General features: G+C 43.4%; 1 protein-coding gene across 2 annotated transcripts; it reads left to right on the plus strand.

Moving 5' to 3' along the window:
- Positions 1 to 1,537: 1,537 nt before the first annotated feature.
- hemk2 (HemK methyltransferase 2, ETF1 glutamine and histone H4 lysine) lies at positions 1,538 to 11,204 on the plus strand. 2 transcript variants are annotated; one of them, XM_030361238.1, is made up of 6 exons: positions 1,542 to 1,869; positions 2,541 to 2,627; positions 2,891 to 2,981; positions 7,141 to 7,224; positions 7,558 to 7,699; positions 10,832 to 11,204. In XM_030361238.1, exons 1-6 carry the CDS (start codon positions 1,730 to 1,732, stop codon positions 10,960 to 10,962), a joined length of 675 nt encoding a protein of 224 aa, XP_030217098.1. In that variant the 5' UTR covers positions 1,542 to 1,729; the 3' UTR covers positions 10,963 to 11,204. The 2 variants fall into 2 exon arrangements, with proteins under 2 accessions (XP_030217179.1, XP_030217098.1); XM_030361319.1 differs by lacking the exon at positions 7,141 to 7,224 and having other exon boundaries at positions 1,538 to 1,869.
- Positions 11,205 to 12,991: the final 1,787 nt, after the last annotated feature.

A 12,991-nucleotide genomic window follows, 5' to 3' on the forward strand; every position in this document is an offset into this window, starting at 1 on the left:
TCCTTGAAAGTAAATCCAGTTATTGTAACCTTAGAGTAGCAGAGGTCAGATAGGTCTAATAAAAATAAATAGCAGGCCTTGAAATAGGCTGGAAAAGTCGAGAAAACTGTATGGCAGCCTAATACATAATTTGCAATGAATTAATTTGTACCATTTAATCGTGTAACTATTTTTAATTGCAAACTTGCAAAGTTTGGCTCTCCGCTTACTTTGCAAAAGTAATTGTGGTCCTCAGACTAAAACTGTTGCCTACTCATCAATGAAGGCTGGTACACCAAGCCTGTATTCAGCGCAGCAGACTTGCAGCAAAAATGCATAGAGAAATGAAGACAAATCGTTAAAGTGTCAACTTGTCCCTCTATGAATAATCTGTGTGCTTCCGAAGAAAGTGCATATGTTTGTATGCCAATTAATTAAAGGCACCCAGTGCAACTTTATGTAAACATTCAATGAAAAATAAACATTCCATTTCTAGTCTTTTTTACACGTAGTAAGTTTCAATAACTCCATACCATTACATATCGACATTCAAGGAGCAAAGATGAGACGTCGTTGTGTGGTGAGAACTGATAGAAAATCGTAAACAACAACAATCGCAGGTGGGGAGAAGCCATTTTTCCATTGACTGGAAGCCTGCTTTATTTATTGTAGGTTACAAAAAATAAAGAAAATGGCGGCATTGTTGTTGTTATCGATTTTCTATCAGTTCTCACCACACAACGACGTCTCATCTTTGCTGCTTGAATGTCGGTATCTAATGGTATGGAGTTATTGAAACTTACTACGTGTAAAAAAGACTAGAAATTGAATGTTTATTTTTAAGCCTCGAAAGTTGCACTGGGTGCCTTTAAATAATCTACACCCTCTGGAGCTGGTCTCTCTCCTTCTAGACTCTCTCCCTCTGGTCTCTCTCCCTCTGGTCTCTCTCCCTCTGGTTAGTGATGGGTCGCTCGCGAAACAATTCAATTCGAATGAACAAATCTTTAACAAGAACGAACCAAACTGATTCTTCTCTCTTGTTCGTCTCGTTTGATCTTAGATTCGACTCCTCCCAGACCCACTAGTCGCTGAGTCACTGATTACTGACTGTGAGTGAATAGGGAAGAGGCTTAGCGAACTGACCAACGCAAACTGAATCAGGGAAATAATCATGAAATCCCTCTGGTCTCTCTCCCTATGGTTTCTCTCCCAAAAAAAAAATAAATAAATCAAACATGCTTTTTTTTATGGGAGCATGAATTTAAACAATTAAGCACCAAACAGATTAAATATAGAATAAAAAGAGCATTTATAATTTTACCACAACGTTGAATTGCTTTTAATAAATTAAAAAAACAATTACAACATTTTTATAAAAATCATTTTATGAAACAATCGTTGCGCAATTAATTGCGCAAAGGAAAAGCTTAAATGTTTTACAAAAATTAAAAAATCAACGTTAACCAGGTTCACATGCTGTATCTGCCAATCATCATTCTTGCGTAGCCGGTCATGGGCGGGCCCAACACACAGAGTTGGAGATGTCGTCACCATCACGTCGCCCTTGTATACGGAAGTGTTTTTCACTCCCGACGCAGCATGGGGTCCGCGCGTCATCCACCCGCACTATGAAGCGCAAACCAGACCGCACGCATAACACGAGCCATTCTGGAGAATAGGAAGTTGACTCGCTGAGTCAAAGTAAAAGTAAGAGTATTAAAGTCTATTGTTATAGTGTTTGTTCTCACCCATGAGCTCTTTAAGTTACCCCACGCCACTCTACGCCCACGCGGGGCGCGGGCGGTTCGAGGATGTGTACGAGCCGGCTGAGGACTCCTTCCTCTTCATCGATGCTCTGGAGCGAGATGCTGATGAGCTGCAGGGGTTAAGGTGAGAAGGTCATGCTGGTGGGATGGTTGTGTGGGGTTGATCAATTTCCTCCTCTGTGCAGTAAACTACATTGTTCTGTGATTCAATGCATTGCAACGGACATGGTAAAACAAATGCCATGGAACCAGTACTAATTAGGATAATTAAGTGATTAAGCTGAAAAATAATTATTTTTGGAATATTTGGCCAATTGCAGGGCTGCAGGAGGATTACCCCGGTGAACGCAATTGTGTTCATCTGAAATTGAAAGTGACGCAGAGCAAAGTGACGTAATTTGTTACTAATATTAGTGACGTAATTTGTTGCTAATATTAGTGACTCATTTGTTACTAATATTAGTGACTCATTTGTTACTAATATCATTTACCAAGCACAAGGCGTATCCAAAGACAGGCCTTGCGCTTGGTCAATACTATTAGTTGTGCATCACACTCATTCGTTCTTTTATTAAAAAGCAATAAAGTAAACGATTGAGGTCAAAAATGTGTGTGCCCAGTAGAGCACTCCTCGCTTCATAAGGGCCCCCTGCAGTGTTCTCCAGGTTTCAAACCCAGCATGTTGAAGCTACTTGGTATCATGGACCAAGTAACTTAACTAAACTAAACTTAAACAATCTGAGGTGAGATGTTATATTTATGAATTTTTGGTCTCTGGACCGGTCCCTCTCCCAGCCCGTCTGTGTGTCTAGAGGTTGGCAGCGGCTCAGGGGTGGTCTCTGCGTTCCTGGCGTCGGTTGTTGGCTCTTCAGCGTTTTACCTGTGGGTGATTATTTTTTAAAGTTGGTTTTCACGTTGAAATTCATTGAAGAAACTGACGTGACTTATTTATTTTTAAAGCTCTTCATCCCAATATATCTTTACAAATTGTATGTATATATTATTTGCAAGTGTGTGTGTGTGTGTGTGTGTGTGTCTGTTTTATATTGTTATTGTGTGTATATATCTATATCTCTCTGTGTATGTATGTGAATGTTTCCCTGTGTGTGTGTGTTATGAATGTTTCTGCGTGTGTATCACTGCAGGTGCACAGACGTGAACTCCCTGGCGGCGAACTGCACGGCTACGACGGCCACCTGTAACAACGTAGCTCTACAGCCGGTCATCACAGACCTGGTGAGACCAACGCCTCACTGTAACTGGGAAGGAGTCCTATGGCCTTCGCTCCGTTTCCTGATTCATAATGGAACAAGCTGTTTAATGCTATGCTAACCCTGTCAAAAGTCTCTTTTTTTCATTGTCAACAATTAAATGGTATATGGACTGCGTTTATACCGCGCTTTTCTAACCAGTGGCCACTCAAAGTGCTTTACAATATTGCATCACATTCACCCATTTATACACACATTCATGCACACATTTACCCATCCATACACAAATCCATTCACACATTCATGCACACATACACCTATTCATACACACCAGTGGCGGCTGGTGGTGTTTAAAGGTCCCATAACATGAAAATCTCACTTTGTGAGGTTTTCTAACATAAATATTAGTTCCCCTAGCCTGCCTATGGTCCCCCAGTGGCTAAAACTTGCGTTTGGTGTAAAACGAGCACTAGCTGTTCTGCTCGCCTTTGAAAAAACGGAGGCTCAAGCGCGCTGATTTGGAATGTCTGTGCTCATGACGTCATGAGGAATCTCGGCTCCTCCCCTTACTCTGCCTGGCCCGCCCAGAGACGTTGGCCCGCCAATGAGACTCGACCGTGCGAGCGCGACATGTGTGTGTGTGAATACACACACTGTAACGCAAGTGTTTCTTGTCGGTTCTTTGACGTGTCTTGTATTTCCACAACGAGACTGTCGTGGGGGTTATCTGAGCCATGTTTGAGAAGGAATTGGGGGAAAGGAACTTTGGTTTGACTCGCTGAAGTACATGAACTGCGACATGCCGCCGGTTGCCGCGAGGCACCATCGCCCGGCAGCGGGCAGCTGGCAGCAGGCAGCGCGCGGTTCAGTCGACTTCAGGTTGATGTGAAAGTGGAAGAACCAGAGACGTCGCAGAACCCGACAAAGTCGTTTGTGATTCATAATATCGTCTGGAGGCGCACACAATATATTATATGATATAGATATCTATGTATGATATGATATTATTTAGATATAGAGCTCCAGGACTGTAACGCAAGTGTTGTACACTTCCTTGTTATTTGGCGCATAACGCGTCGGACTCTCGTCTCTGGTATTTCTACAACGAGACTCGTATTGGGGGTTATCTCAGCCAAGGTTGAGAATGAATTGGGGGGGAAAGAACTTTGGCTTCGACTCCCTCAAGTCAAGAACATGAACCACGACAAGGAGGAGAAAGGGATCTTTGCCGGGCAGCGCTTAGGCACCTCCGCCTCCGGCGGTGGTCCCTCAGCGGGGCTCAAGCGGGAGACATTCGCCGCCAACAATCCCTTTCTCCTCCATGTCGTGGTTCATGTTCTTGAGGGAGTCAAAGCCAAAGTTCCTTCCCCCCAATTCATTCTCAACTTTGGCTGAGATAACCCCCAATACGAGTCTCGTTGTAGAAATACCAGAGACGAGAGTCCGACGCGTTATGCGCCATCACACCAACAGCAGAACGGTTATCCAAATAACAAGGAAGTGTACAACACTTGCGTTACAGTCCTGGAGCTCTATATCTAAATAATATCATATAATACATAGATATCTATATCATATAACATATTGTGTGCGCCTCCAGACGATATTATGAATCACAAACGACTTTGACGGGTTCTGCGACGTCTCTGGTTCTTCCACTTTCACATCAACCTGAAGTCGACTGAACTGCGCGCTGCCTGCTGCCGGCTGCCCGCTGCCGGGCGATGGTGCCTCGCGGCATGTCGCAGTTCATGTAGCCTACTTCAGCGAGTCAAACCAAAGTTCCTTTCCCCCAATTCCTTCTCAACCATGGCTCAGATAACCCCCACGACAGTCTCGTTGTGGAAATACAAGACACGTCAAAGAACCGTCAAGAAACACTTGCGTTACAGTGTGTGTATTCACATTGATGTGGACGTTGAAGAACCAGGAACGTCGGAATATCGGCTCACACAGCTTTTGGCCGTGATAATATGTATTATATGATATAGATATCTGTGTAGGCTATATGATAATATTTAGATATAGAGCTCCAGGACTCCCGTGTGTTCTAGAATATTTACAGAACACGGCTAAAGGCTGTGTGCGCCTCGCCATTGCGATACATCCACTGTAAACAGAGCGCATGGTACCGTCCCTGGCTGCAAGCTGCTCAGGGCCACACCCCCACCCTCCTCCTTGACACGCCCACCGAAACAGCGCATTTGGGGGAAGCCTAATGTGCGACTGGCTCGGAGTGGCTGTAACTCTGCACCACGGCTGAATTTCAGGAACGTCTTTGAATACTGTGTTAGTTGCCCACTAATACCTATATTAAAGAATGCATAAAATAGCATGTCATGGGACCTTTAAAGTGAGGGAGGAAGGACTGCACGCTTGGTTGCAATTGGCCTGTTTGCACTGTTGGTGTATGGTGGCATAAGAATGTGAGACTCAAGTTGTTTCAGGTTGTTTTGGTGAACTACAAAATAGTAGGGAGGGATAGTTATGTGAATAAAATTGATAAAAAGCCACCAGTGGCATCACTGTAATTTGAAAGCTGGTGGGCAGCATGTCTTTGAAATGGACTACAAGGGCAGAAGGAAAGGATGCAAAGCCCATTAGTCAAATCAGACCTACTCTTGATTTGTACAAGTAAATAAAAAATCCTGGGCCAATTTTTGCCCTCAATGACTGAAGTTATTGGTTGTAATTTACCAATGTTTATTTTCAGTTACAATTGTTTTAAGAAAAGACTCAAGACCAAAAGTGATGCCATTTAAAATGCATCATGCTCTGAATCATTCACCCTTTCCACACCCTTTCCACAATGTCAAACAGAACGGTCAGAGTAACAAACTAGTAAAACAACGAGAACATTATTTCAAACAACCTGATCTATAGTCATGGTGCCTAGCAGGGAATGTCGCATAGCAGCACCAACGTGAACTTGACACTTGTCGTGGCGTCATTATTCATTAGCAAACAGGGCCAGCAATACAGTTGATTGCTAGTAATGCTACAAGTAAGCCATGAGTACCTAGCAAACCATGTAGCACCCACAATACTGACGTTGCCATTACTTTTGGTGATCTCGTTTTTTTTTCTTTGGTCGCTAACTTAACACTGTAACTCAGTGAATGGAATGCTTTGTAATTAAACAGGAACAATGTCCTCTGTTTCCAATGTTTCCATTGTACACTTTTATTCGCAAATGTTAGAATTTCGTTATCCTTCAGATGATTTCACCTGCTTTGCCTCTCTTAGACTGAACGCACTGCAGGCAGAGTGGGTTTTTATCGACAGCGTTGCCAGATTGGGCAGTTTTACCGACCAATGATAATTTTTCCAGCCTAATGTGGTTAAAAGTAGCTCAATTGGGTGGGAAATCTGCCCGATTTGGCAACACTGCTCCCCAGCCAGGGATCCTGCTTATTGGTTCATAGCGCAGCCCGAATGGATTTTTGCGCGAATCAGACGCCTTAAGGTCACACCCACTCAGAGGAGGACTTTCCTCCTCTCTCCCATTGAAACCCATGTTATTCACCGGCCGCCAGTACTTTTGGGGAAATGAATGGGAGTCAACGGAGGCTGAGGGAGGACCTTCCTCCCTGAAGTAATTGTCAATAGGCGATAGGGGGAACAAATGTCCCTTTACCCAGGGAAACAAACATTAAGGCATTAAAGTAGTCATATTTATGGGCATTAATTCATTACAGTAGTCTGGGCAATCTACATTTTTTTATTCTCAACAATGTTAGGGAGGATCTTCCTCGCTCTCCTCAATGGAGAAGCCTCCACTGATACACACATACACCTATTCATAGACCAATTCACACATTTACCCATCTATGCATACATTTACACACTTCCTCACACCTTCACCCATTCATGTACACGTTCACACATCGGCGGAGTCAACCACGTAAGGCGACAGCCATTGGCATCCGTCCCAACCAAGATGTGCTCTGATTCAACGGTTGAAGTCCACAAGTCGGTTGACTTTTGGGTTTTTGATTGTTTTTGAAAGTTTGGGATTCTGCCGTCCCACGTTCCACCGCCAGGTTACCACATGGGAGAATCGTCTCCTGACTCTGGATCAGTTTGACCCAGTGCCAGACCCCCGTTCTGTAACCAAGACACAGTTTAGGCCACGTCTGGAATCAGTGTTTTCTTTTCTCAATGAGCCATTTCCTGTTTTAAAGGTGCAGTGTTTACTGCCCCGCTTGTGTGGAAAAGTGGACGTCTTGCTCTTTAACCCTCCCTATGTGGTCAGCCCGTCGGAAGAGGTCAGAGCAAAGACTGAATCATATATTTCTAATGCTTTAGAAGGGGTCCACCTTGTTTTAATTATACCACCATGTGTGATTGTGATTAGCAGTTTAGAAAATCCGCCTTTTCCTGTGTTTTAGTGACATCACAAATGGGCGTGTCCACCTAGATGTATGCTGGATAGATCAGTCTGCCAGCCTCTAGTTGGACACGCACACTTGTGATGTCACTAAAACACAGGAAAAGGCAGATTTTCAAAGGGCTTGTAACGGCCAATCACACTAAAACCTGGTGGTACAATAGGGGCCCTTTTAATGTCATTTCAGTCTTGTTTTTTCTTGGTCTTTAAGGTGGGCGGAAGTGGCATAGAGGCAGCTTGGGCTGGGGGGAGGCGGGGCAGAGAGGTGATCGACAGGTTCCTCCCCATGGTAACCCAGCTGCTGTCCGACCAGGGGCTGTTCTACCTCGTCACCATAGTGGAGAACTGCCCAGGTATGACCCGCAGTAATTATGTATCACATTCGTAATAAACTGGATAGAATACACATAGAATACATTGCAGGAAAAAAAAGAATGCAGACATATCATGGTGTTTTTCCAACAAGTAAACGTAGTATATGAGTTCAGAAAACATGTTTTTGAAGCTGTTTGCTGGAAATAGCTTTTAGGGAGCAAAACAAATTCTCGCCTACTGCTATTCCCCTCTGTTTCAGCCCCTTCAGAATGCGCTGTTTCTGGTGTCTGTAGCTTTAATGCAAATGAGCTGTAACCCATTGACCAATCAGCTATCAGTGAACCACAGCATGGAGGAGAAGTGATTGTTGAATTTGCAGACTCCTGGAGCTCTATATCTGTATTATAATAATAAAAATATTATTATTATTATTATTATATATAGGTATGTATATAATATATCTAATATCACTAAGGCTGGCCCGAATTATTCGAATATTCGAATACTCGTTCGGAAAATTAGTATTCGAAGCTTAAATCAGTATTCGGAGCTTCGTTGTTTTTTTTTTCCACGTACCTGACGTTACCAGAGCGAGGGAGGCAAACTATAAGCGACACCAAGCAGAGAAGCGAGAGAGGTGGAGGAAGAATAGATATCTTGTTTCCCTTTACTTTACAACACAACATTAGCGGGATCTCGGGAGGAAAAGTAATGCTTAGCGAAATGCTAACCTTAGCTTAGTTTGTTTACGTTCGCTGTACAGCGCTGCACCAATCAACTGTGACTGGCTTGCTGCAGAGCGTGAGCATCTTGGGAATACCCGGTCAATATAATGGATATAATATGGACACATAAGACAATCAATATTCAGTATTTGTTATGGATTTATTGTACAAATTCCCTGAAAATATGCACGTTCCACGATGAATTGAAAAGCTGCCATCTAAGGGCTGAGATGGCAGAGGACAGCTGATTTGGAACGGAGCAACAGCTGTTCGCTTCCACGGGGAAAAACTAAGGAACTCGAACTTACTTAGGCCTAATAATTAACATTCAAAAGCTATTAGATCTTCAACAAAATATGCAGATACTGTCTAAATCGGTCCCAGTGAGTATATAGGGATTATTAATGTTGTTTTTGATGGTGTGTTTTTCTGGAACGAGTATTCGAATATTCGCTTGGAAAAACCAACGAGTATTCGAACCCTGAAAAATGGTATTCGGGCCAGCCCTAAATATCACAGCCAAAAGCTATGTGCGCCTCGGATGATATTATGAATCAAAGAATGCGTCTGACGTCTCTGGTACTTCCACAATAAGTAAAGACTCGTAGTGGGGGATATCTCGGCAATGGTTGAGAAGAATTGGGGGAAAGGAACTTTGGCTTTGACTCTCTGAAGTCCATTTTGAACCGCGATATGGTGGAGAAGGGGATTGTACTCCGGGAGCTGAGCTGCCATACTGCCGCCGAGCTCCCCCCGCCGGAAGCTCAGCTCTGGGAGTACAACTGCTGGACAGCCGAAGCTTCTGCGGCAGTCCGGCAGCTCCAGTGGAGAAGGGGATTGTACTCCCGGAGCTGAGCTGCCGGGTTACAGCCGAAGCTCACCCGCCAGAGCTGCCGGACTGCCGTCAGAGCTTCAGTAGCAGTCCGGCAGCTCCCCCGGACTCCCTGCCAGGCAGTCACATGGCAAACTGACAAATTAGACATCTATTTTTGTATCGAACATCCCTGCTTCTGAAATGCGCGAACGTCTCCCCCCAGTGCTCGTCCGCTGGTCCACAAAATTGTAGCTATGCTCTGAATGGGGGGGGAAGTGGGAGGTAATCAAACGTGCCCCCTTCCTACGTAGGAGGGGGCGCCGAAACTGACTCGCTCGTTTGGTAAATGTAGGCGGGGTACTTTCAGAATGCATATCTCAATCAAAAAATCATGTACATACATACTTTTTTTAAAGTTTGTATGCACGTGGGAGCGCCAGAGACCTGAAACAGCACCCCAAATCCCAGGAAAAGTTTTATTTTCATAATATGTCCCCTTTAAATATTTATTTTAAATCATAGCCATAAAGTAGATCGACATATCGTGGACAGTGTGGTAACATTAATCCAATTTGTGAGCATTGTAGGATAATTGATATTGTTAGCCAAATTGTGATGTTGAGCCTTACTCTACTCTAATACTGCTGATTCACAGTGGCTCATTGGCTATATCCGAATATAATAATGACAATCTATTTTTGACGCTTAATACAAGATGAACCTTAAAATATGGCAATTATGCTATGAGGCTAGCGATTCATTCTCCAGATAAATTAAATGGTTAACAATGTGAACCACTAACAGTCTTTTTAGCATGTAAGCAGTGGAAAATACATCTGAAAATATAGAATATAATTACACAGTCTCTCAAGCACAGCAATATTTCCTATAGGGTGATCATCATGATGAACTCTCTCTGTAGTTGTACTTCGTTTAATTCTTCTTTTCGGTCAGTGTACCACTTGTCGGAGTAGGACTCACACAGCATTCGCAACGCTAGCGACAAGACGAGATAACTTTCTTTTAAATGTTGTGAAAACTCAAAATTATAGAATCATGTGCACGGTCCAAAGACTCAGACCCGATCTGGCCTGGAGCCCCATGGCAACGACTGGTTATGAATAAAATGCAACGACAAACTGATCGCGATCGGCGGTGGCGCCCTTAATTAATTAATAAAATTATGAGACAAGCGAAATAAAACATGCTTACAAAACATGTTCCCAAATTGAACGGACGATGGAGGGGACGGGGGATTAATTGTTAGTGCGTATTGAAACTCTCACTGCAGTACGCAGAACAACTCAAACGGATGCATCTCAATAATGTGACTATTCTGGAATAGTTAATTAATTTCAATAATTTAACTTAAAGTGAAACTCGTATATTAATGAGCTGCAAGCCAAAATCTTCCAGATTAAAACACATGCTTGCAATATTACATTTAGGGTGTAATGAATCTATATTATATAGGAGTTTCACAATTTAATTATTTATTTTCACAATATTCTTATTTGAGTTGCACCTTTTTATAAACGTTGTAAATAAAATAACAATTATTACTCTTTTTAAGCAACTTATCATTATTAATCAATGAGCTTCTCTTCGGCCCCTACCCTCTCCCTCCACAGAGGAGATCATCCGACTGCTGGGTGAAGGGGGCCTCACCGCGGGGCCCTGTCTGTCCAGGAGGGCCCACAACGAGAGGCTGTCTGTGCTGCGCTTCCACAGGACTCCTCCGTCCACAGCTGTAGCCAGCTAAAAATAATTTATCGATAAAAATTTGAGATATTTTTTATCTTACTTTTTTATATATTTACAAATTGGCAATATAAAACATTACGCACATGGAACACACACACAAAATATGAAAAAATAAAAGTTTTTGCCAACAAGTCGCTCTGTATCTATTTAATTTTAGATGATGAGTTTCTGTGTAGTGTATAGCTTGGCCTGTGTCATTTTGATAGTCATTTTGCTAGTCCATATCTACAATAAATAAGCTTTATTAAAAGAAAAAAAAATCTGGACCTCACTATTGGTTAAACCCCGGCTACGGCCCTGCCTCAGACCGGTCTGTCCACACCGGACCGGCGGGGACCACCAGAGATCCTGGGTCCTGGTATGTCTGCGTGTGTTTCAGTCTCAGTCTCTATGGCTCTATCTCTCTCTAGGTGTTTTTTCTTCTCTGCAAGAGGAGAAGGAATTCTTCATGAATGAGACCTGATCACAGATCTATGGGACCTAATTTTTGTTCTGAGAACTGCACTCCATAGGCCTACTAGATGTTATTCTGATTAAAAGTTCAGACTTGCTCTTCAAAGTTGTGGCCAGGGTCGGCTAAAGGCAAACCAAAGTTATGAAATTAAGAAAGAAATACGCGTGAGTCTACCATATCCTAATGCACTACTCGGCCGTACAGCGCAGCAATTACGATATTCAATTTTAAACCAACTTTGCATGCAGTCTTGTCCCTCACCACTGGATGTCGCCGTTAGTTTAAAAGCGACGAGCCCTTCGCGCTGGTTTTACTGATAGTGGCTGCTGCTTAGCAACAAGCATAAGAGCAGGAGGTTCCACCGATGCACACATGAAAACAGGTCCCAGATTTGTGGCCGAAGATGGAGAAATAGATACCAAACCGGTGGAAGGCTGCTCAGTGTTTTGCATAATAATAAACACTGTACTTTACTAGCCCTGTCGTGTTTTTTCGCAACTTTATGCTATAAAACAAGATGATTGTGGAAAAATGCTTTGTATAATTTTTGTGGATCATACATATATTTAATATTTGAATAATGATTTATAGGCCTAATTTTAAATATGAATCGATACACCCATGTTAATAATGCTAATAACGCTGTGATTCTCTAGGACGCCATCGAAGGCCTTGTCGTTGTTAAAGTAACAGCGATATCTAGTGGTGTGGGGCTGGAATGCACGCAACGCAGGTTTAAAACAAACAACTTCTGTTTATCCAATTTCGTTTGGATAAACAGAAGACAGGTTGATTTAAAGGCCGTGTTGTAGGTTAACCACCGTTGTTGTTTAATGGGTGCATAAAGCATTCAAGATATGTATATAGTTTAAAAAATGTCTGGACTTTAACACCAAAATGGAGTTAAAGTCCAGTACAGTTTATCGTTTTGGTAGTAACAGGGTTTTTTAACGCAATTCGGAGATGTATGATGGCCCGCGACCGTATAATTTGAAAATGTCAGACGTGAGAGGTTGAATGAGGAAGTGCCGAGAATACAGTGGCGGAGTGGGTTCAGGAGAGTCTGGAGAAATCCCGGTGGGCCGTTAACGTTTCGGGGCCGCCGGGCTGATTACTGCGGGATAACAATATTGCGTTTATGAAAGTTCCTTGCTGCGCCATCCGGCAGCCTGAGCTGTGCGCCTGCAGCCTCTCACTCGCTCAGGACACACGCAAGAAAGAAGTAACAGCTATGACATTGAACTCTCGTGCAGGCTCAAAGAGGGTGACACACACACACACACACACAGGGCCGTAGCACCAAATCCTGGGCCCCTATACTATAGGTACTGATGGGCCCCCCTGCGCCAGGTTGTTGACGGGGGGGGGGGGACTGGCCAAAAGGTAAAAATAATTTTTTTTTTTTTTTTTTGGTCATGGGCCCCCCCCTCTGCCTTGGGCCCCCCCACAACTGTCCCCTTTGTCCCCGCAGTCCGACGGCCCTGCACACACACACACACACACACACACACACACACACACACACACACACACACACCTTGAAGGAGTTTTTCACCAGCTCCGTATCCAGCTT

This window comes from Gadus morhua, chromosome 1 (assembly GCF_902167405.1).
Source record: "Gadus morhua chromosome 1, gadMor3.0, whole genome shotgun sequence".
Taxonomy (NCBI): Eukaryota; Metazoa; Chordata; class Actinopteri; order Gadiformes; family Gadidae; genus Gadus; species Gadus morhua.

Coding starts and splice junctions, on each gene's coding strand:
- hemk2 (XM_030361238.1), top strand. CDS start 1,730: ATGAGCTCTTTAAGTTACCCCACGCCACTCTACGCCCACGCGGGGCGC. Junction 1,870..2,540: donor GATGAGCTGCAGGGGTTAAG/GTGAGAAGGTCA, acceptor TCCCTCTCCCAG/CCCGTCTGTGTGTCTAGAGG. Junction 7,700..10,831: donor CATAGTGGAGAACTGCCCAG/GTATGACCCGCA, acceptor CTCCCTCCACAG/AGGAGATCATCCGACTGCTG.